Source organism: Balaenoptera physalus, assembly GCF_965194825.1.
Source record: "Balaenoptera physalus genome assembly, chromosome: 14".
Taxonomy (NCBI): Eukaryota; Metazoa; Chordata; class Mammalia; order Artiodactyla; family Balaenopteridae; genus Balaenoptera; species Balaenoptera physalus.
This window is the reverse complement of record NC_138893.1, coordinates 5340323-5365528: the sequence shown is the minus strand read 5'-3', so window position 1 is coordinate 5365528 and position 25206 is coordinate 5340323. Positions and strand designations below refer to the sequence as shown.

Here is a 25206-nt window from a genome sequence, read left to right as displayed (position 1 = left end):
AGCCCACGCGCAGCAACGAAGACCCAAAGCAGCCAAAAACAAAATAAACAAATAAATAAATGAAAAATGCAAAGGAGGAAGCCATAAATGACCCAATAATTCAACCACTCAAATAACACTTGTTCATATTTTGTTTATCCTTTAAGTCTTTTTTTCCCCTAACATGTACATTATGTATATATGCACACATGATACTTCAATACAGAATTGATCATTTTGTACGTCTTGTTTTATAGCCCCCTCAAATATACACAATTTATTGCATTTTTGAACATGGGAATTTTTTTAACTGCAAAAATAAAACAGTATTTAAGGAAAAAAGAAGATGAGGAAAACCATCCTTAAATATCCAGCCACTGTAAAGATAAATTTAATTTTTGTCTGTTTCTTGATTTTTCTCTGTAGGCGTACATGATTTTTTATTTTTCAGGGTGAGTGAATTTGATTTTGTTCTCAGTTGACTCTGGGAAGCAGGTAGGGAGTTTTAGGAATGGTGAGGTCTGAACATCTTCCCACTTACTGTGATAAACAACCTTCAAATGACACTATTTACTACTGGAGTTTAAACTGGAGATGTTCTTCAGTTGGCTACAGTATTTAAATGTTTTTAACTGAGAATTGAAGAAACTTTATAAATTGACTTAATGTCCACTATTTCTTCAATCAATTCTCAGAGCTTTGCATGCCAGTCTAGGGTGTTAGATATGATTGCTGAACATAAAAAGTTCTCTGGGAGTATATAGAAACTGCATGTTCTACATCTTTTGCTGATTCTTCTTTCAGTAGACTTGTAGGGAAGTTTTCTGAAAACAGTAATATACAAATAAAATATATGGTAAAGCTCTTTTAGCATATGGATTACATCGATACAATAAGTGAATGTTTTAAAAAGTTGTTAGTAAAATATTTTTGCAGGAGAATCAGACTAGCTAAATGGTTACATTTCTTTCAGGTGAACTTAAGGTGCAGCAACCTTCTTAGTTGCAAATGCGCTACAGTTGGGTTGTGTGAAAAAAAAAAAAAAAGGGAGGAACGCCCTGAATCTTCACAGATTTTTTTTTTTTTAGATTTTTATTTTTATTTTTCTTTTAGTTATTTCTGAGATATACATTTTAAAGTAATAACTAGAATTATGACATAACATTATATCAGAACATATAAGATTTTTAGAAATTTCATGTAATGTCTGAAACATTTATATTAACATATTTCCATACAAATAACCCAAAGAAAGTTTAGTATTAGTTGTTTTTGTTTGTTTGTTTGTTTTTTTATACTGCAGGTTCTTATTAGTCATCAATTTTATACATATCAGTGTATACATGTCAATCCCAGTCGCCCAGTTCAACACACCACCATCCCCACCCCACTGCGGTTTTCCCCCCTTGGTGTCCATACGTTTCTTCTCTACATCTGTGTCTCAACTTCTGCCCTGCAAACCGGTTCATCTGTACCATTTTTCTAGGTTCCACATACATGCGTTAATATACGATATTTGTTTTTCTCTTTCTGACTTCACTCTGTATGACAGTCTCTAAATCCATCCACGTCTCAACAAATGACTCAATTTCATTCCTTTTTATGGCTGAGTAATATTCCACTGTATATACGTACCACATTTTCTTTATCCATTCGTCTGTCGATGGGCATTTAGGTTGCTTCCATGACCTGGCTATTGTAAATAGTGCTGCAATGAACATTGGGGTGCATGTGTCTTTTTGAATTATGCTTTTCTCTGGGTATATGCCCAGTAGAGGGATTGCTGGATCATATGGTAATTCTATTTTTAGTTTTTTAAGGAACCTCCATACTGTTCTCCATACTGGCTGTATCAATTTACATTCCCACCAACAGTGCGAGAGGGTTCCCTTTTCTCCACACCCTCTCCAGCATTTGTTGTTTGTAGATTTTCTGATGAAGCCCATTCTAACTGGTGTGAGGTGATACCTCATTGTAGTTTTGATTTGCATTTCTCTAATAGTTAGTGATGTTGAGCAGCTTTTCATGTGCCTCTTGGCCATCTGTATGTCTTCTTTGGAGAAATGTCTATTTAGGTCTTCTGCCCATTTTTGGATTGGGTTGTTTGTTTCTTTAATATTGAGCTGCATGAGCTGTTTATATATTTTGGAGATTAATCCTTTGTCCGTTGATTCGTTTGCAAATATTTTCTCCCATTCTGAGGGTTGTCTTTTCGTCTTCTTTATGGTTTCCTTTGCTGTGCAAAAGCTTTGAAGTTTCATTAGGTCCCATTTGTTTATTTTTGTTTTTATTTCCATTACTCTAGGAGGTGGAACAAAAAAGATCTTGCTGTGATTTATGTCAAAGAGTGTTCTTCCTATGCTTTCCTCTAAGAGTTTTATAGTGTCCGGTCTTACATTTAGGTCTCTAATCCATTTTGAGTTTATTTTTGTGTATGGTGTTAGGGAGTGTTCTAATTTCATTCTTTTACATGTAGCTGTCCAGTTTTCCCAGCACCACTTATTGAAGAGACTGTCTTTTCTCCATTGTATATCTTTGCCTCCTTTGTCATAGATTAGTTGACCATAGGTGCGTGGGTTTATCTCTGGGCTTTCTATCTTGTTCCATTGATCTATGTTTCTGTTTTTGTGCCAGTACCATATTGTCTTGATTACTGTAGCTTTGTAGTATAGTCTGAAGTCAGGGAGTCTGATTCCTCCAGCTCTGTTTTTTCCCCTCAAGACTGCTTTGGCTATTAGGGGTCTTTTGTGTCTCCATACAAATTTTAAGGTGATTTGTTCTAGCTCCGTAAAAAATGCCATTGGTAATTTGATAGGGATTGCATTGAATCTGTAGATTGCTTTGGGTAGTATAGTCATTTTCACAATGTTGATTCTTCCAATCCAAGAACATGGTATATCTCTCCATCTGTTGGTATCATCTTTAATTTTTTTCATCAGTGTCTTATAGTTTTCTGCATACAGGTCTTTTGTCTCCCTAGGTAGGTTTATTCCTAGGTATTTTATTCTTTTTGTTGCAATGGTAAATGGGAATGTGTCCATAATTTCTCTTTCAGATTTTTCATCATTAGTGTATAGGAATGCAAGAGATTTCTGTGCATTAATTTTGTATCCTGCAACTTTACCAAATTCATTGATTAGCTCTAGTAGTTTTCTGGTGGCATTTTTAGGATTCTCTATGTATAGTATCATGTCATCTGCAAACAGTGATGGTTTTCCTTCTTTTTTCCAATTTGTATTCCTTTTATTTCTTTTTCTTCTCTGATTGCCGTGGCTGGGACTTCCCAGACTACATTGAATAATAGTGGTGCGAGTGGACATCCTTGTCTCATTCCTGATCTTAGAGGAAATGCTTTCAGTTTTTCACCATTGAGAATGATGTTTGCTGTGGGTTTGTCATATATGGCCTTTATTATGTTGAGGTAGGTTCCCTCTATGCCCACTTTCTGGAGAGTTTTTATCATAAATGGGTGTTAAATTTTGTCAGAAGCTTTTTCTGCATCTATTGAGATGATCATACGGTTTTTCTTCTTCAGTTTGTTAATATGGTGTATCACATTGATTGATTTGCATATATTGAAGAATCCTTGCATCCCTGGGATAAATCCTACTTGATCGTGGTGTATGATCCTTTTAATGTGTTGTTGGATTCTGTTTGCTAGTATTTTGTTGAGGATTTTTGCATCTATATTCATCAGTGATACTGGTCTGTAATTTTCTTTTTTTGTAGTAACTTTGTCTGGTTTTGGTATCAGGGTGATGGTGGCCTCATAGAATGAGTTTGGGAGTGTTCCTGCCTCTGCAATTTTTTGGAAGAGTTTGAGAAGGATGGGTGTTAGCTCTTCTCTAAATGTTTGATAGAATTCACCTGTGAAGCCATGTGGTCCTGGGCTTTTGTTTGTTGGAAGATTTTTTTGTTTGTTTTTTTTTGTTGGAAGATTTTTAATCACAGTTTCAATTTCATAACTTGTGATGGGTCTGTTCATATTTTCTATTTCTTCCTGGTTCAGTCTTGGAAGGTTATACCTTTCTAAGAATTTGTCCATTTCTTTCAGGTTGTCCATTTTATTGGCATAGAGTTTCTTGTAGTAGTCTCTTTGGATGCTTTGCATTTCTGCGGTGTCTGTTGTAACATTGCATTTTTCATTTCTAATTTTATTGATTTGAGTCCTGTCCCTCTTTTTCTTGATGAGTCTGGCTAATGGTTTATCAATTTTGTTTATCTTCTCAAAGAACCAGCTTTTAGTTTTATTGATCTTTGCTATTGTTTTCTTTGTTTCTATTTCATTTATTTCTGCTCTGATTTTTATGATTTCTTTCCTTCTGCTAACTTTGGGTTTTGTTTGTTCTTCTTTCTCTAGTTCCTTTAGGTGTAAGGTTAGATTGTTTACTTGAGATTTTTCTTGTTTCTTGAGGTAGGCTTGTATAGCTATAAACTTCCCTCTTAGAACTGCTTTTGCTGCATCCCATAGGTTTTGGATCATCGTGTTTTCATTGTCATTTGTCTCTAGGTATTTTTTGACTTCCTCTTTGATTTCTTCAGTGATCTCTTGGTTATTTAGTAACGTATTGTTTAGCCTCCATGTGTTTGTGCTTTTCACGTTTTTTTCCCTGTAATTCATTTCTAATCTCATAGCGTTGTGGTCAGAAAAGATGCTTGATACGATTTCAATTTTCTTAAATTTACTGAGGCTTGATTTGTGACCCAAGATGTGATCTATCCTGGAGAATGTTCCATGCGCACTTGAGAAAAAAGTGTAATCTGCTGTTTTTGGATGGAATGTCCTATAAATATCAATTAAATCCCTCTGGTCTGTTGTGTCATTTAAAGCTTGTGTTTCCTTATTTATTTTCATTTTGGATGATCTGTCCATTGGTGTAAGTGAGGTGTTAAAGTCCCCCACTATTATAGTGTTACTGTCGATTTCCTCTTTTATAGCTGTTAGCAGTTGCCTTATGTATTGAGGTGCTCCTATGTTGGGTGCATATATATTTATAATTGTTATATCTTCTTCTTGGATTGATCCGTTGATCATTATGTAGTGTCCTTCCTTGTCTCTTGTAACATTCTTTATTTTAAAGTGTATTTTATCGGATATGAGTATAGGTACTCCAGCTTTCTTTTGATTTCCATTTACATGGAATATCTTTTTCCATCCCCTCACTTTCAGTCTGTATGTGTCCCTAGGTCTGAAGTGGGTCTCTTGTAGAAAGCATATATATGGGTCTTGTTTTTGTATCCAGCAAGCCTTTGTCTTTTGGTTGGAGCATTTAATCCATTCACATTTAAGGTAATTATCAATATGTATGTTCCTATGACCATTTTCTTAATTGTTTTAGGTCTGTTTTTGTAGGTCCTTTTCTTCTCTTGTGGTTCCCACTTAGATAAGTTCCTTTAGCATTTGTTGTCGAGCTGGTTTGGTGGTGCTGAATTCTCTTAGCTTTTGCTTTTCTGTAAAGCTTTTGATTTCTCCATCGAATCTGAATGAGATCCTTGCTGGGTAGAGTAATGTTGGTTGTAGGTTCTTCCCTTTCATCACTTTAAGTATGTCATGCCACTCCCTTCTGGCTTGTAGAGTTTCTGCTGAGAAGTCAGCTGTTAACCTTATGGGAGTTCCCTTGTATGTTATTTGTCATTTTTCCCTTGCTGCTTTTAATAATTTTTCTTTGTCTTTAATTTTTGCCAATTTGATTAATGTGTGTCTCGGCGTGTTTCTCCTTGGGTTTATCCTGTATGGGACTCTCTGCGCTTCCTGGACTTGGGTGGCTATTTCCTTTCCCATGTTAGGGAATTTTTCGACTATAATCTCTTCAAATATTTTCTCTTTTCCTTTCTCTCTCTCATCTCCTTCTGGGACCCCTATAATGCGAATGTTGTTGCGTTTAATGTTGTCCCAGAGGTCTCTTAGGCTGTCTTCATTTCTTTTTGTTCTTTTTTCTTTAGTCTGTTCCACAGCAGTGAATTCCACCATTCTGTCTTCGAAGTCACTTATCCATTCTTCTGCCTCACTTATTCTGCTATTGATTCCTCTGGTGTATTTTTCATTTCAGTTATTGTATTGTTCATCTCTGTTTGTTTGTTCTTTAATTCTTCCAGGTCTTTGTTAAACATTTCTTGCATCTTCTCGATCTTTGCCTCCATTCTTTTTCCGAGTTCCTGGATCATCTTCACTATCATTATTCTGAATTCTTTTTCTGGAAGGTTTCCTATCTCCACTTCATTTAGTTGTTTTTCTGGGGTTTTATCTTGTTCCTTCATCTGGTACATAGCCCTCTGCCTTTTCATCTTGTCTATCTTTTTGTGAATGTGGTTTTTGTTCCACAGGCTGCAGGATTGTAGTTCTTCTTGCTTCTGCTGTCTGCCCTCTCCTGTTCTCTTTTTATTAGCTCTCCTTCAAAATCATTTCATCTAATTTAATCCTGGGTGGTCTTCCTGTTCCTCTCCTGCTCTCCAGATCTGTGCTGTCCAAAATGTTGGCCACAAGTCACCTGTGCACCTGCTGGTCTTGGAGGGTCTCCTGGGGAGGCAGGGGGCAGCTTTTTTCTTTCCTCAGTGCTTCCTCTAGTTTCACTTGCTCATAGGGTGCCACGTGCAGAGGCCTCACCTCCAGTGGTTCAGACCAGAGTTCCTCTTGCGAAATGGCTGCACCCGACACTGCAGTTTAAGATGGCCTCTTCACAGATTTGAAGAATTATTTCTCAGTTAGTTTTTGTAATTTGAATTTGGTTTTTTTCTTGCTCATATTCCACAAGGGTGAAAAAAACCCATTGCTTTTCAAAGGAATGTTTAAAGATATTCTATACTATATTTTAAATATGAAATACATAGTTCTTGTGTTTTTAGATTTGGCTGTGTAAAGAAAGCATCAGATGTTATGGAAAAGCATTTCAGAATGAATTTAAATAAGTTTCCATTTGCCCTGTGAAGAACTGAAAATCGAGCTTTTTTCCCCCATCTTTAATTCAGTAATTAACTAGACTTTCCCTGTAGTTTGGGGGACTGTAATAGTTTACACCTGTTTCAACTTTTGCTGTTTTTTTTGGCCGTGGGTTTTGCCATCCCGTATTTCTTATGAAGCAAAAATATGAAATAAAATAGGGCAAAGCATTGGAGAAATTATAATAACCATAAAAAATGAATTGTTCAGCTTAAAATATGAAATGCTTTACCTGCACATGAAGCCATGTTTCAGTAGTATTGAAGTAATTTATTCCTGGAGTTCTGTGTCATGAAAATAAAGACAGTTGCTTTCATTGGCAGGAATAATCCAGGGTCTTTACAATCAAACGATTAACTTTTGGAACATCAGGCAGAAGTCATATTGTAAAGACAGAAAAAACCTGCTAAATCGTTATGTGTGTGTTTATGTTACTGTGAGTAAAAAAGATGAGGGTGTATCAGTGTATAAGAATGTGAAGGCTCGATAGAACTGTTCTACCACAGAATACAATCAGACTTCAAAGGTCAGGGCACGCCATGACATCAAGTATGGGTTGGCTTATTCCACAGTTGATGTTTCCCCCCCAATCATAATAAAAAGAAAATCATTGGGTCAAGAAATTACCGTACCTCCTATTTTTTCTTGCAATCCAACTCTCAAATGGTCTCCCTGGAAGCACCCTTTCTTCTTTAGTCCTAACAGTAGCTACCCAGCTCTAGTGTTGGGTTAAGAGTAAAATGACTAGCTGTTTAGTGCGTTGTCCAGAATAAGAATAGCTAAATTAAATTTCTAATACGTTTAATTTGGATAGAGTTGTGACTGTGGAAAGATCTTAGGGAAAGTTGTTTCTAGAACCGAATTTCAATTCTGTCTTGATCTCACTCATTGGGTGGCTTTGAATATATGGGCCTAGGTTGTAAGTTGAATGAAGGTCTGTATTGCCTATTTTGAGTCACCAGCATGGGACTTAAATATTTGTGGAATGAAAGTGAACTTCTCTTTCTTTTCCGGGTCTGTAGAATGAACATCTTATATGCCTAAGTTTATACTGAGAAAGAAATACTCTGCAAACCTCCTCCCTCCCAGTCTCTCACTTCTTCAAGAACAGTTGATATTTTAATACTGAGGAATTTAGAGTAAGTTTGAGAATGGAACTCTCAAATTTGAGCTCAGAAGGATCCCTCTTGGGGCGGGGAGAGAATACTTTTGGTGAAATGTTGCTCTCCCTTGATTGGCTTCTGTGGCCTTGACAGCTTTGTTTGGGTGGAGTCAGTAAAAGCTGTGCAGGAGACCCAGCAACCTGGGAGTGAGGTAAGCATGCTCCCAGCAAGGACTGATGGCAGACTCACCATGGTTTGCACTGGAGACAGTGACTACCCCAGAGTCCAACCAGAGGCTTTTACCAGGTCCTTGTGGGCTTGGGAAATGGACATGTCTCAGGATTTAGGGGAAAATCAGGCTCAGATTTGGAGTTTCTTGTGTGTAAACATTTGGAATGAAAAAAGCCAGAGATTTTTGGTGTCAACGAGTGTGCCATCTCTGGCTCCCTCCCTTCTGTTCCCCCTCAAATCATAAGGTTGCTAAAGGTACAGGTTTCTGGTTAAGTTTTAGATGTTTTTCTGGGACCATAATTATAATTTGGGTCTAACTAAGGAAGTTCCCCCCCTTTTGTTCATCCAGGGATTGAAAGGCCATTCTATGAAGTCTGTTTAGCTGGACTTGGCATGAAGGGGCATTTCAAGGTTGTGACATAATGCGTTTGTCATGAGCAAAATAAGTGTCTAAAGGAAGTTTCTGTAATAAAACGTTAATTGTATCATGAAATTTAAACTGATGAATTTTAATTTGTGAAGAAGTTCCCTGTGGGTGAAAGGGGTGTTTATCTGCCTTGCTTGATAGACCTTTGAAAATACATTTGATTCTAAAATTTCTTTTAAAAGAAGAGTTCCCTCGATGTCACTAGAATTTTTTTTCCAATCTTTGTGCCCTAGTATGCAGTTTTCATTGCCAAGCAATTGTGTCATCGAGCAGGGGTGCCTTTAAGCTATTTTTGGCTTTAGAGATAAAGCCAGCCCAAGAGGTAGCTGAGTTGAAGTGCCCCCAAGGCATTTGTGTCATTAGGTTAGGGTGCCAACCTTTTATCTTCCTGGCCCCTCTGGCTAGGACCAACCAAGTTTGCCAGTTTATTTAGAAAGAGTGAGCTTTGCTTATTTTGTTGTTGTTCAAAATTGCTTTTTATGTTCTTTCAAAAGCTTTACTTTTGGTATATTTCCTAGTTGGAGTGAAAATCATAATTTGTAGAGTTAACTACAAAGAATCTATTTGTGGAAGTGTGTGACTCAAAGGCTCACATCGGTTTCTGTGCTTAGTTCATGCTGTTGATGATGTGGTATTTGTGCAGAAAGTAAAGTTAAAATGGTATTGGAATTGTGTGTTAGTTTCCTTTTGCTGCTGTAACAAATCACAAGTATAGTGGCTTACAACAACATAAATTTATTATCTTACTGTTCTGGAGGTGAGAAATCAGAAATGTGTTTCATTGGGCTATACCAAGGTGTTGGCAGGGCTGCACTTCCCCCAAAGACTCTAGGGGAGAATCCATTTCCTTGCCTTCGCCAGCTTCTGGAGGGCGCCTGTATTTCTTGGCTTGTGACCCCTTTTTCCACCTTCAAAGCCAGCAGTGTAGCATCTCTGTATCTTTCTCTGCTCTGACCCTCTCCTTTTGCCGTCACATGTCCTTCTTTCTCCCTCTGCCTCTGTTGTCACATTGCCTTCTTGGACTCTGACCTTCATGCTCCTTTCTTAAAAGGGCCCCTTGTGATTACAGTGGGTCCACCTGAATAATTCAAGATACACTTCCCACCGCAAGACCCTTAATTTAATCACACCTGCAAAATGCTCTCTGCATATGTAAGGTAATATATTCACAGGTTCCAGGGATTAGAACATGACATCTTTGAGGGGCTGTTTAGCTGCCACATATTAGAATACAGTTTTTAATTTATTATTTCTTTCTAGCTCTTGTTTTCATACATTTCCCCAAACTCTCTTTGGAAATCACAGAAACATGTACTCTGCTCTGTTTTTTATTTTTTATTTTTTAAAATTTTTATTTATTTATTTATTTTTGGCTGTGTTGGGTCTTCGTTTCTGTGCGAGGGCTTTCTCTAGTTGCGGCGAGCGGGGGCCACTCTTCATCGCGGTGCACGGGCCTCTCACTATCGCGGCCTCTCTTGCCGCGGAGCACAGGCTCCAGACGCGCAGGCTCAGTAGTTGTGGCTCACGGGCCTAGTTGCTCCGCGGCATGTGGGATCTTCCCAGGCCAGGGCTCAAACCCACGTCCCCTGCATCGGCAGGCAGACTCTGAACCACTGCGCCACCAGGGAAGCCCTCTGCTCTGTTTTGTAAATGAAAACATGTCAATAAAATACACATTTTTACAAAATTATAGACGATATCTTACATTTAACTGTGAAATTAAGGTTGGTGACAAAAGACTTTAGACGTAATACTTACTACTTTTTGAGGGCAGAGAGGATTTCTTTGAATTTTGAATTCTCTACTTAACGGAATGATCTGCCACACTTATTGGGTCTTTAATAATTTTAGCAAGTGCCCTTGTTACACACACACACATACACACACTCGTGCGCCTACAGGTAGGCCCCTTGACGGTATTACCCACTAGGTGTTTGGGGTACCACAGTGTTCCGGATTTCAGTTTCCAGAAGTTCTTGTTCCTGCTCGTTTCTCTGTCCTGGGCAGGGAGGGAACTCGTCCACACTGTGCCTGAATCTGCGACCTGGTGTTTGCCTTCTGAAAGGTGCAATTTGATGCTATTGCAAGCAAGATGCCATTAGCTCTTTGTTCCTGTCTCTCCACAGATTAAAAAGAAAATGTTCACAGAACCGTAAAACTTTTGCGCGTAAAGAACTGGGCTTGTCCTTTATTTATAGGCTACCATTCAGATATGAAAATGATTGTTCAAATGCAATGACCTTGAAATTAATCTCAGGTGAAATTTTGTTGTCTGGGACCTTCACCGTGGCTTTTTAACTCTCTTGTTGTTTTGTCTCTCTCGTTGTAAATGTGAATAAAGGAGTGAGTTAAAGTGTAGTGTGTGATGCCAGCTGAAATCCAAGTAGATTATACAGTCATTGCAAAGCATAAAACTGAAATTGCTCTGAGTAGGCCTTGTCGGATGAGCCATCACTTGAAAAGGCAACCTCACGCCTGGGACTGATTACAGACAGGAGGTGCTCACAGCACTACAGCTGATTCTACTGGTAGTTGCATTTGTTCATGTATGTAGTTCCTTGACTATGAGAAAACAAGATTACTTTCATCTGTGTGTGAAGATAGAGACTTGTGAGGCTTTCAGACAGAAAAAGGAGTGTGAAGTTATCTAAAGATGTCTGATTGATTGGATTAGTATTTTATTCTGTATCCATTTTGCGTTACAGATGAGGCCTATCGACAGGCACTGAGCTTTGGGGGAGCAAGGCTGGTATCTTGTTTACCTTTGTATTCTCATACCTGATACTCGAGAGTTTTTTAAATACATAGATTGAAAAATGAAACTATTTTAAATGTATACATTTTTATTTACAGCTGCTGCTGAAGGAAAAGGCAAAAGTGGGGAAGACTTTTTTCAGAAGGTAAGTCACTTTTTACTCGTGCCTTGGCGATAATTAAGGAGAAATGTACCTGTCTCAGCAGCTACACTGGAAGCCCCTGAAAGCGCCCCTTCCATAGGAAGGAGAGTAGGTTTTGATAAGATAGCTGGAGACGCTTGGGGCAAGGAAAGGGTGGTAGGCTGTTTGGGATGTAACCATTCAAAGGGGGCTCCTTCTGGGCAAATTTAATGAAGTTTTCCCTTGGAGGCAAGGAGGCAGTGAGGACTGCCAGATCTGCTGCCCAGATTATCTTCTTTACGCCTGTTTCCTCCTTCCCCAAACACATACCTGGCCTAGGGGGCTGGAGAGAAGGAGTCCCTCACAGCTTCTTCATTTCTGGTAAGCATGACCATGGACGAGGTAATAAAATTGGCAAAAGATGCACCATTAGACCTGCTTGCTCACGACTGGTAACCATGTCCATTCTGTCCCCGGCTGCCCTCCGGAAGTTCTGACCTTCAGTGAAGCCAGCCTGGCCAGTCATAGAGGGAAATAGGAGTGGAACTGATGGAAAATGATTTGAGATAGTGGGGAGAGCAGTTGATTAATTCTGGTTAGCTCTATTTTAAAATAAGTGTTTTATGTAAGGGAAGATGTCTGTCTTTTCAAAGAAATTGACTTGAGTTCCTGTTCTTCTTTCTTTTGTTCAGTTGAATTTATTATATTTGTGTGTTTGTTGTTGGTTTCCAGAAGGCATGTGTGTAGGAAGAAATACACAGTTTGTCCCAGAGTGAAATACAGCAGCAACTACGGATGAGGTTAAATATCACTGTAGAGGGTCATCAAACTTTTGGAAAACACCTGTGTGACCAGATGTGGCTTTTACAGTACTCCTCATTCTCTTGCCTTCTGTGTGATCAGTGTTTTTTTTTTTTTTTTTTTTGGTCAACTTCATCATTCATCTGCATTCTCTTCCAAGGATATTGAAAGTGAATATTTTCAGAGCTGATACTGGCATTGCCATTTCTTCATTCTGAAAATATTTATTTACCACCTGCTGTGTTGTGCAACACACTGGAAAGACCAAAATGAGCAAGGCGTAGTCCCTGCCCTAAAGGAATTAGTCTGGTGTTTGATGATAAAGCCGCATAAATAGCAGGAAAGTCTGGGCCGTACAGGATTAAGCACTTGACTGGCACTTGAGGAGATTAAAAAGGACTTGTTGAGGTCTTTAGAAGAGTAGGAATTAGCCAAGTGGAGGTAGGCTTGGGTGGGTGGGGAGGGCATTCTAGGTGAAGAAACAGAATGGAAAAAGGCTCAGATGTGGAAGAATTCATGCAGCATTCATACTTCAAACATTTGGCCGGCATATGACATCGGAGAGTTCATAGTGCAAGGTGAGGTGTACTATCCTATATGATGAGGTACCTTCTTTGTTTGGGCGGCCTTTCTTAAAGGGATTTAAATTTTCAAAATTTAAAAGTGCTGTGCTGGCCAAATAGCATGTGCCAGACCACAGTTTTCCACCCCTGCTTTTTAGGCTCATGCTGTTGAAGTTTATGTACTGTGTCTGAATCCGCCTTCCTTGGCATTGTCTGACATTGGTTCATGTCCAACTTGTACTCAATACTTGGGCAATTCAGAATACTCTGCTTTTAGCTGGGGCAAGCTTGCCACAAGGGGAAGAAAAGAGAAGACAAATAGCAGATTTGCCTTGGGTTGGCTGTGGTGGTACAAATAGACGCAATCTGTGGAAGGATTTTTTTTTCTTTTTTTTTTTTTTTTTTGAGTTCTTCTTTAACTTGCAAAGCGATGTAAAAAGCAGCCTGTTGAGCTTTGTGTGACTCAGACATTTTAAAACCTGAATCGAAACACAGTGTATGTGGTCATAAAGGACCTTCATTCTTAGAAGATTTGCTAATATTTATCACTCTTTGCAGAGCCATATATACATTCCAGCAGTTTAAATGGAAACACATGTTTGAATCCAGGAACATGTGTGCATCCCACAAACTGTGCGTTGGAATCATAGATTACATTCTTGGTCACAGGTTAATGAAGTCTCTGAGTAACTAAATGGAGTACTTTTTAATATCCTCATTTTCTTCTTTTGTTCAATAAAGTATCTTCCTGATCGACAAGTGTCAATATAAGATTTGGATACTTACCCTGGGAAAAACCCTGCAGCTTACTAAAAGGCAAGCATCCCAAATTTCGGAAAAGTAATTTTCAGTGTTTTGACCGGACAGAAGTAGACATTATGGTCTGTCTCCAGTAGAATGAAGGAGCGGAGAAGTATTGAATTCTCCTCCAGGAACTTTCTTCTAGTCACACATCTTCCATTAAAATTAATGGCATTTTGGGAAACATTTGGGAACAAAAAATAAACCACATTGCTGGTCATTAGCATGTTTGAAAAAATGCTTTTCTTCTCCCAGGGAAATGCAAATATGAAGTTTCTATATGCTTATTGTTAGAATATATTTTGGTTTTTTACTCTGGGGTGTGTATCACAAACCAAAATTAGAACCTCTCTTTGAGCTGAGTTTAAAATTTGACTATCCTGACTTTAAAAATATCTAAGTCTGGAAGGATACCTCCTGGATTCATACTGGCTCTCCCTAAGGAGAGGATTGGAAGAGGAGGATGAGACTTGTGTATGTTACTTTGGTTTTTTTGGACCATCAAAATATATGTAAAATCATAACAATATGATTATAGTTATTATTTTCATTAGTAATTTTTGAAATTAAAAAATAAAAGAAAACTTTAAATATCTTTAAGAGTAAGAATGGGTGGATTTCTACAAAGGGTTGAAATTGTAGTTTAACAACTACTGGGATCACCAAATGTATTGTCTCAAATTTGGAGCTATAATTTGCAGTTGTTCAGTTTACTGTACACTTAGACTTTTGCCAGGAGTCACAGTTATTGTTTGTTTCAGAGATCTCCCTGGTTTTCTGTATACTGTTTTACTGTATGTGTTTAAAATGTTTTATTTACACTGATATTCTATTAGGGTAAAAGTCTAACCTGTTACAGCAGATAATGCCAACAATATCTTGCCTTAAAGAACAGTTCTTTAAAATTAGAAGCATCTTAAAAGTGCGAAAATAGGGGAATGGTTGAATAAATTTTGGTGTATTCACATCATGAAATTATATGCAATGTTTAAAAAAAACTAAGTAAATCTTTACCCATTGACACAGAAAGATACTTGCAATGTATTGCTGAATCAAAAAGCAAACATATAAATAGTATGATTTCTGTTTTGCGAAATACATATAAAAACAAGATAAAATATAGGTCTGAAATGGTACACATTTCAGATACATAAAACCATCCACAGAGAGCACACCTTTTTATTTTGTCCTTTCCACATAGTACAATTTTTAAGTAAGTGTGTACATCTTTTGTAAAATTTTTAATGAAACAATAACAAAAAGGAAAAAAAAAAGAACAGTTCTTTATTTTACTTTCATGTAACATTCTAAGGAGAGTATTCCCGCTTGGTGGGTGGCATTGTCCCATGCTGTCAGTGAGAGACCCAGATTCCTTCTAAGACAGAGCCCTGCTGTTCCTTAAGGCACGATCTCATCTGTATGGTTAAAACTGGGTCATCACCATGGCCAGATGGGAGCTGGTGAGAAGGAGGGAGTGTGCCGTGGTCTTAAGGCAGGTCAGGTCTGGGTCTGGCATGTGTCACTTGTTCTCACATTCTCCTGGAGAAAATTCCTTTATGTGGCCTTATGTAACTGCAGTCATAGGGGTGGGAGGAGGAGCATCTGGAGGAAATACTGATTTTGCAAACGCTATTTACCAAAAGACAGATTAAAGAAAAATGAATGTGGTCGGAGGGTAATATCTCTGTGTGTTAAGGCTTTGAAACGTTTTGTATTATCCTTTGGGGCTGCTCTAAAAATTTGTACCACAAGTTGAGTGGCTTCCACACTAAAAATGGGTTGTCTCACCTTTCTGGAGGCTAGAAGTCCAGGATCAAGGTGTGGACAGGGTTGGTTCCTTCCTAGGGCTGCGAGAGACAATCTGGTCCACGCCCCTCTCCTGGCTCCTGGAGGTTTGCTTGCCGTCTTTGGTGTTCCTGGCTTGTAGAGCGTCGTCCCCATCTCTGCCTTCTTCACATGGTGTTCTCCTTGTGTGTGTCTTGCTGTGTCGAAACATCCTCTTTTTATAAGGACACCAGCCCTATTGGATTAGGGCTCACTCTAATGATTTCATCTCTCTAATTACAACTGCAGTGACCCCGTTTAAGGTTGCATTTGAGGTACTGGTGGTTAGGATTTCAACATATGAATTCTGGGGGACACAATTCAACTACTAATACCTTTTAATGGAGGAAATAAAGTTTGTAGAACATTTACTATAATTAGAAAAATTTGGTAGAATTGTTGTGTTATCATGTTTTGATACTCAATTTGATCTATAGATTTTAACTTCCTAATCATTTGTACTAAGTCGTTTTCTTTCCTTATAGCAAGTCATTTTTAAGTTGTCTATAACAAATACATAATTAACATGCAAGAAAGAAGAAAAAATCCACTTAGTCATCCCACCTTTGAAGGAGAACTACTATTTATACACCCTTAGTCCTTTTTTCTATCTATATTAAAAATGTAAAGTGCTTTTTAATATTCTCTGATTGGCTGATGAGATTACAAATTAGACTCTTTGTATTGGGTACATCCCAAATGTTTTTCTATGTTGAAATTTGCAAGTTCTCCAGTAATTGTACTTTTTATTATTTGGCTCTAACTATATTTACAAAAGGAGGGAATGGATACAACTATTGCTGTTCTCTCTAGTTCTTTGTCCACTTCTCATGGAACTTTAATTGAAACACATGGAAATGATCTGCCAAGAGTTTTACAGTTCTTTGGCCAGTTGTTCATGGCTTACTCACTGTCTGTCCTGTTTCCTTTAATCACTTCTTTTTTTCTTTCTCTTGTGAAATGACTACTTTTTTTCTTTCTCTTGTGAAATGACTAATTTTGTTCTTTCTCTTGTGAAATGACTATGGCAAGATCTTGGAGGGGAAAATGTGTTACAGTGTATTAGGTGGGGATGAGTAAAGTGATTGTATTACAAATGTGATTCATCAAAGCAAAATGCTTTAGGAATCTCGAATCCCAATGGCTGAAGAAGAGAAAATCCATTTGGCATCATAATTGATGAAAGCCAAGTTTTCCATTACGTTGGGTTATATACATTGTTTCACCACAAAGTACACATCACATATTTTAAAGTAGAGATATTTTATACCCTTAAAATGTGTCAGTTTAGAAAAGTGACCTTTGAACTATGGTTTTTCAGAAGGGCTTATCACTAAGACTAATATAAATAAGAAACTGTTTGATGGTTTATGTGGTATATTTTTATTACCCTCAAGCTCATCTTGTTAGGCAAATAGATTTGTCATTTTGAGACTGGAAGGTAGCAAGTGTTGTCTTCTGGGATAAATTGCTTGGAGGAATATCTGTCTCCCTTTGTACCTCGAAATGAGTGCATTAGTTGGTCTTAGATGGGGACCACTTGAATCTTTTTATTGGAGGGGGGGAGGCAGAAATCTCTAAGTATAATTGCTTCTACTTCCTCCACTGACCATTATTTTGTATAGGTTGAATAGGTCATAGTCCTCTGGTCATAGAACTAAGTTTTGATTTAATTATTTAAAAGTGAATTCACTTCATTATAGCCCATGATATACTTTCTCTAGCACTGAGTCTTTATGCTTAAACATTTAAAATCAAATTTGATTTAAGTGAAATTAGGATATTTAAGGTTTTAATCTCAGTATGTGTTTCAATAGGTAATATATTCACGTGGTTCACAATTCAGACATTCCAAGAGGACGTGTATATACAGTGAAGAGTATTTGACGTCACAGTTCTGAAGATGGGCTGAGGAGGCTGCAGAATGAGTGTTGATTTTGATTCCAGACTTAAATGTTGTCACCACTGGATGTCATCACAAATGGACAGTTAGGCCTTAAAGCCAACATTCAGGAACCCTGAGTTCTTATTTCTGATGACAGCGTTACGGACTTGAGCATAAGTTTCATTGAGAGAGTCTGTGATCACTGTTTTCTCCTACAACTGTCTAAATAGGGGTAACTGGCACGTACAAGACTTAGAAAAAATGGACAACCCCCCAAACAGGTTATTCTGGTCATCTCTTAATTAATTAATTATATTTATTTTTAAAATTTAATTTTTTTTTAAAGAGCTCCTGACTTATTTAATTTATTTATTTATTTAATTTTTTTTTTTTTTTTTTGCTGTGTTAGGTCTTTGTTTCTATGCGAGGGCTTTCTCTAGTTGTGGCAAGTGGGGGCCACTCTTCATTGCGGTGCGCGGGCCCCTCACTGTCGTGGCCTCTCTTGTTGTGAGGCACAGGCTCCAGATGCGCAGGCTCAGTAGTTGTGGCTCACGGGCCTAGTCACTCCACGGCATGTGGGATCTTCCCAGACCAGGGCTCGAACCCGTGTCCCCTGCATTGGCAGGCAGACTCTCAACCACTGCGCCACCAGGGAATCCCAAAAATTAATTTTTATTGGAGTAGAGTTGATTTACAGTGTTGTGTTAGTTTCTACTGTACAGCAAAGTGAATCAGTTATACAGGTACATATATCCGCTCTTTTTTAGATTCTTTTCTCATATGGTCATCTTTCAGAAAGTTGTTAAGGGTAAGAATCTGTCCTGTTTTTATATCTTCTGATTTGCGCTCTGTCTTCCATCAGAGTCGAGCAGATAAGGATTAGTGAGAAAAGATTAAGAAAAAGACTGTCTTAAGTGATTTGCTCATTCTCTCTTTTTCTTTTCTAAGTTCTGTCTTTGTGTTGACTTGAATACGAGGAGCCTGGGTAAGCCAACATTCAGGGACCCTGAGTTCTTATTTCTGATGACAGCGTTATGGACTTGAGCATAAGTTTCATTGAGAGAGTCTGTGATCACTGTTTTCTCCTACAACTGGCTAAATAGGGGTAACTGGCACGTACAAGACTTAGAAAAAATGGACAACCCCCCAAACAGGTTATTCTGGTCATCTCTTAATTAATTAATTATATTTATTTTTAAAAATTAATTTTTATTGGAGTAGAGTTGTTTTACAGTGTTGTGTTAGTTTCTACTGTACAGCAAAATGAATCAGTTATACAGATACATATATCCACTCTTTTTAAGATTCTTTTCTCATATGGTCATCTTTCAGAAAGTTGTTAAGGGTAAGAATCTGTCCTGTTTTTATATCTTCTAATTTGCTCTCTGTCTTCTATCAGAGTCGAGCAGATAAGGGTTAGTGAGAAAAGATTAAGAAAAAGACTGTCTTAAGTGATTTGCTCATTCTCTCTTTTTCTTTTCTAAGTTCTGTCTTTGTGTTGACTTGAATACGAGGAGCCTGGGTGTCAAGCTCATATTCTCGAGCATGTTGTACAGTCACCTGTTGAGTTCTGTCATCATATCAGGTACTTGGCTTTTCTTTCGGCAGTCATTTCACACAACTGCTTTATGAAAACCACATTTGCTGTTTTATTCCTCTTTCAGCATCTACGGAGGTAGGGGATGTCATTGGGGTTCCTTTAAACTGTGTGTTTGATGGCAGTGAATATACCCTAATTGCTATTGTGATTTTTTAAAGTGAATAATAATAGTTAATTTAAATCAATACCCTGTGAAAGTTTAGTCATTACTGGTTAAAATGTCTCTTGAACCCAAACTCAAAGCATTGGATCATGTGGGAAATCACATTGAGTTTATGATTAGATTACTATGTAGGCCTTAAAAATCATGTAAACATTACTAGGGCAGAAATTATTCCAAAATGTTAAGTGTCTGTCTCAGTGATGAGATTATGGTTGATTTGTATTCTTTCTGTATACTTACTATGCAGTGAACCCTTATTATTTTTAAAGCCAAGATTAATCATCACCACCACCTCATGGAGAGAAACATATCGTAATGGCTAAAGTAGGTTGAGGTTGCCCATGAATGCATAAATTATTGCCAATTTGTAGAACATAAAGTATTTTGTTGAAAGAAGTGTAAAAGGTCATTTGGTTCTGCCACCCATGAAGTACGGAAGTTCCTTCTGTATCTTCTACAACAGGTATAAAGACAGTACAGGTCTCAGATGTATATACAAGGCAGATCATTTTTAGTCAGTGCTGATTTTCAGAAAGTTTCCCCCTTTCTTTTCATCCATGTGATCTTTTTGTTTTGCCATTTGGAGGTATAAAAATTTTTTTGAAGATATTTTTTATAAAATCTGTTTGTCTTCTTTTCTTCAGACTAAAGATATTTAGATTTTATTTATCATATAACTCAATTTTCAGATCCCTTACCATTCTATTCACTTTTAGGAGCAAGATTTTACACGTGGCAACAATATCTGGGTACAGTATTTTGGGTATAACCTGACGAGTACAGCTATAGTGAGGCCATGATATCCATGATACAGGTGTGATCCAGAAGTAGCTAAAGATTATATAATTTTCAGGCACTGTTAATTGGTCACAGACGTGAAGAATTGGCTTTTTTTTTTTTTTTTTTTGGGCCATTCTTCATCCAACTGAAGAGGAATGTTTGGCTCCAACTGTCATTACTAGGTGTATAATATAAATTAAGGATACTAGAATCCTGACTGACAGGTTAAAGCCCACTTATAGATAGCTCACATGCTCTGTCACTCTGAACTCTTGACCTGACATTTCGCTTGGAGACCATGTGGCAGTTAAGGTGGCCAGAACATGAAAGTGTGGGAAGCATCCCTTTGAAGGAGTTCATCTGGTTCTGGGACTGTGTAGTCAGAACTCCTGCATGATTTTCTTTCTTCATTATGGACTTCACAAGGTTACCTGGGAAAAGGACTCAACCACAGCATGACAGCCCATAAAATGACGGGGCCAGTGCAGTGCCTTTTAATGTGACTCCAGTGAATGCTGTGACATTTAGTAAAGAGCTTTAAGCTTGACTGCTTTAAAATGGGTTTACAGAAGAATTAGTACATTTAAAAATTGGGGGTGGTGGTCATGTCCTTTTCTTCTAGACAAGGATCTGAATGGTCTTCGATAGATTTTTTTTTTTTTTTTCAGGGTCAGAGACCTAGTTGGTGGCAGCCAGGACTTGAGGAGTGCTTTTCTGACTTTGTTCGACTGTTGTTCATAAAATATAAATCATTTTCTGTAAATCGGTGATTATCATGCCGTCTTGGGGGGACTGTGCTCCTATAGTGAGAAAAGTTCTGTCTAAAGCTGTTAAGTTTTGCTGAGTAGGACTCTGAATTAGAGTCATTGTGGTGCATTAGAGGGACAGCCAAAGGGCTGAAGCAAATTAATACGGTAAAACAAATGGTATGGATTTTGTAGTCTTTTATATTTTGTTTAAACAGTCACATTTCAAAATCATATTAAGGTTGGTTGGTCTGATATTTCACTATTTTATTTTATCCAGGAGAGTTACAATAGTGGCTTATGGTCATCTCATGAATCAATCCTTTCTTTAATTTAGGAACTCTTGCTGTTTTTTAAAGAACAGCCTTTTTGCTTCATGGCGTTTAAAATTTTGCATTTTATTTAGACAAAATAGATTGCTTTAGAATTTGTACTTTGGCTAATTCAACTCTTACCTTTTGTCTCTGAGTAATACCTTTAAATTTATGGACTTTGGCATTTATGTGATTATATGCCTGCCTTTCCACATACCCTCCCATGAGAAAAGGAGAGGAGCCAGGTGTGTTTTGCATCACCCGTTTCGCTGCTCTTCCAGCCGCAGCTGACAGGCCTAGATGTGGCACCAGACCCAATGAGGGACCTTCTGTAGACACTGGCCACGACCTGTGTGACGGGCTCTGAAAACTCACTGAGCGAGACTTGTCTCTAACAAATCGGGGAAACTAAGACCTAGAGTGGTAGTGGGGACGCGGAGGGAAAGGTCGTGGTGTCGGGTGGGGTCGGGGAGAAGCCGGGGGTGACCGTGTGGGCCTCGGGAAAATGCTGGGGTCACAGGGGGAAGCGGCTGTGAGTCAGCAGAAGAAACCCATCCACAGAAGGGAACATGGAACAACAACAACCACCAAAAAAAAAAAAGAGAGAGCGAGAGAGAGAGAGAGCGAGAGAGAGAGAGAGAGAGAGAGAGAGAGAGTAATGCCTCTTGGGGGAGCTGGCACAGTTTGTGATGCTTCTCAAGTTTGGCTCAGTAGGTGCTTTTGCAAACTTCTTCCCTTCTCTTGATGTGCTTGAGAAACTTTGGTGTCTGTGTGTAGAATAGTTGAACCCCTCGATGAGTATCTCAAATTAAGTTGTATTGTTAAAGGAGCAGTGCTCCCTAGATAAGACCTAAGACATTCTCCCCAAACGGGTCATTAAAATATGTATACAGCAGCACATATATATATTGAATTCTATTCAGAGAGAATGTTCATCATATACTGGTATAGTATATTTTCATGTTTTATAACACATACCACAGTGTATTGTAAAACATGAAAATATACCATACCAGTATATGATTAACACTCTTACTGAATAAAATTCATATATATGTGTGTATATATATGTGTTTGTATATATACATATATATATATGTTGTGTGTGTGTGTGTATGTGTATGAATAGTATTCTTATTCAGGGTGTGTTTCTTTTTGCTCGTCAGTTGCCAGCATTATTCAAGGAATCATAAGGTCATAATTGCTGTTAATATCTTCAGTGGAAAAAGCTTGTGCTGGCCTTATTTTCCAAAAAGATTTAGCTGTGGGCTTTTTTTGTACGTTTTAGGATTTCCTCCTTCTCCTTGGACATTGGCACTAATATATTGTTTTAGTCAGTGTTATGCTTTTTGTGGGAAGTTTGTAGTCAGCCAACGTGAGGAGGGGTTAGTACAGCATACAACATTTTCTGTTTTTCTTAGTAATGGTTAGGGAGAACACTTTGTTACTCTTTGCCTCTTTAAGTAACATGATCCTTGAATTAAATTATTAAATATCCTGAATGTTACTCTCTTATTTTGTATGTTCAGCAGTTGTGGATTGTCCCAAACTAGTTCTTTTGTAGGTTTTTATTTCTTTGGAGGCAAGTTCCTTCTTGAAAGGAGCTGCCTTTTGTCACTTTAAGAGGTGAAAAAATAGATTTCATTACCGTTTTATTCCCCCTTGGTGAAACCAAAATGATCTAGGATAAGTGTATAAGTATGTCTTTCCTTCCTTAGCATTTATTACCATTAGTACTCTTGTCATTCTAGATTATCATTCAGTCATTCAAATTTTCTGCTTCTTAATAGTTAAAGTGATGACGATTGGGAATGAAGGAATTTAGCCAGAGATGAAACCAACTACAGGCAAATATATAGAGGCTTCTGTGTTTCCTTCTCGGTTTTCTTTCTTGAGTTTTCCATCAATTACTTTTTTGAGAGAGAGAGAGGGGAAAAAAAAAAAAAAAAACCCAGCTTCAATTCCCATGTGGCTGTTTACTTTGGAGTTGCCAAGAAACCTTAATCCCATGTGAATAAGAAAACTGTAAACTCAGTTAGCTTGGAGTTGTTTTCTTAAATAGAACTTCTTCCTGTTATATTTGTCTATGGGATTTTCCAAGACAATTGTCCAAATCCATGTGTAAGTCAATAGGAGATGCTGTTTGAGACGCTCTGTGGCATGGTCCTTAGGTTGGTAGGTTGGGAGAGCCTAAATGTTTCCTGGTTTCAGCCAGTATGTTGAGAGGGAGTTATTAACAAAATTGAGGACGTAGTATATTTTAGTATTTATTTGGAACATGGATGTTGTGTTTCTTCTCATTTGTGAGTACCACTTCACTTTAACATCCCTCTCACACATTGAAAATATGGTGTGCTAGGACTTCCCTGGTGGTGCAGTGGTTAAGAATCCGCCTGCCAATGCAGGGGACACGGGTTTGAGCCCTGGTCCGGGAAGGTCCCACATGCCACAGAGCAAGTAAGCCCATGCACCACAACTACTGAGCCTGCACTCTAGAGCCCGCGAGCCACAACTATTGAGCCTGCGTGCCACAACTACTGAAGTCTGCATGCCTAGAGCCCGTGCTCCGCAACAAGAGAAGCCACCGCAATGAGAAGCCCACGCACCGCAACGAAGAGTAGCCCTCGCTCGTCGCAACTAGAGAAAGCTCGTGCACAGCAACGAAGACCCAACGCAGCCAAAAAAATAAATAAATGAATAAAAAGAAAATATGGCGTGCTACCTCATACTCTGTCAATCTGGAAACTCTGTCTTCTAGTTTCATGGGAATACTAAAGAAGAAATAATTTCTACCTTCAAAGAGCTTTCAAGCAGAAGGAGAAAGATGTTTATAAGAAAGGGTTAGAATGAATGATGAAGTACAGGCTTTACAAAGATGCCAAGGAGGCCATTCATGAGACACTTACCACCCTCCCTGTGAGCTACACACTGTGCAGGTGCAGGATCGTGGAGGGGAAACAGGCGACATCTGGTCCCTGTCCTCAAAGGGGTCACACTCTAAAGGAGAAGTGGCACAGAAGTGCCACCCAGGGTGGTGAGAGCATGTAACAGAGGAAACAGAAGGAGTGATTTGTTCTCCTCTGAGGCATCAAGAAAGGCTGCCCTCAGGAGAAAGCGTTGGAGCAGGAATTTGAAGGAAAGGTAACACATATGATTAGTATGTTGGGTAAGATTAGGTCAGGCTTTGTGGAAGAGTTTCTGAGCAGAGAGCAGGGTTGAGATTAGGTTAAGATGTCTTCTAGACCTGTGATAAAGTGACCTAAATGTCTTAATGGAGGCAAGATGGAAAGGCGTTCCTCACGGAAAGAACCCCGAGTGCCTTTGCAAAGGCAAAATAAGAGACGGTGGAGAATGTTTTTCTGTTCTGTGGCCTAGAAAGCAAATGAGTTAAAAGTGATATATATCATTATATCATCTTTTTCTGAGTTAATTACTCAGACTCAAGTGGAAGGTTGAGAGGATGAATAGAAGGTTTGGAAATCCAGATTAAATTTAGGAGATCATACTGTTTGTATTCATCGTCTTTAAGACGATAGCCAGGATAACCAAACATTTTGTGTTATAGTTTGTTTTGCAGCTTCTGACTTCTTTGTAAGTGCTGGCTTTAGGGGTGTATTATTACTTTTTTCTTCCCTCTACTTTCCTGGAGGAAAAATGCATTCCCAGGAAGATTAACTTTTAACTATGCTTTGAAACATGAGTTTTCAACTGTTGTAATACCTTCATTGCATTTTGGACGATAAAACTTCCAAGTTTGGAATGATGGCTATAAAATAAATAACATCATTTGACTAAGTCCCAAACCTTCTATGATAGGCAGTTTTTAAAAAATGTATTTTCCAGGAGGACAGTTGAAAATTTTGGCTTTGCAGTTTACTTCTGGCTGTGTTTTATGGGAATCAGACTAAAACTTCTGAGACCAATGATTCCAATTTGGCAAATAATAGAAAATTTGGTTCTACGTGTTCAAAATTAAAGCTTGTCTTAAAGAAATTGTTGGCTATCAACCATTTAGCATGTTCTAGTGTTAGCATTAAACCACCATTATACAATGATGAACACGTACAGAGAAGGCCAAGAATATTCGAGATCGAGTATTGTATGCAGAATAAATATAGCCAAGTCTCATTTTTTCAGGGGAAGGTTTTCTAACTGAAAGAAGTGGAATTCATGTTC

The 25206-nt window shown here is 38.2% G+C and overlaps 1 protein-coding gene across 4 annotated transcripts in view; it reads left to right on the top strand.

Annotated features, from left to right (window-relative positions):
- The window catches only part of BICC1 (BicC family RNA binding protein 1), a 303029-nt gene that overhangs the window by 90848 nt on the left and 186975 nt on the right, over window positions 1-25206 (top strand). For 3 of the 4 annotated variants that reach the window (XM_082425510.1, XM_082425509.1, XM_082425511.1), the window contains exon 2: window positions 11531-11577. In XM_082425510.1, coding sequence (XP_082281636.1) covers window positions 11531-11577 — 47 coding nt within the window. Of the gene's footprint in view, window positions 1-11530; window positions 11578-12818; window positions 12933-25206 lie in introns of those variants that run through there. The other variant, XM_082425512.1, reaches the window with a different exon arrangement.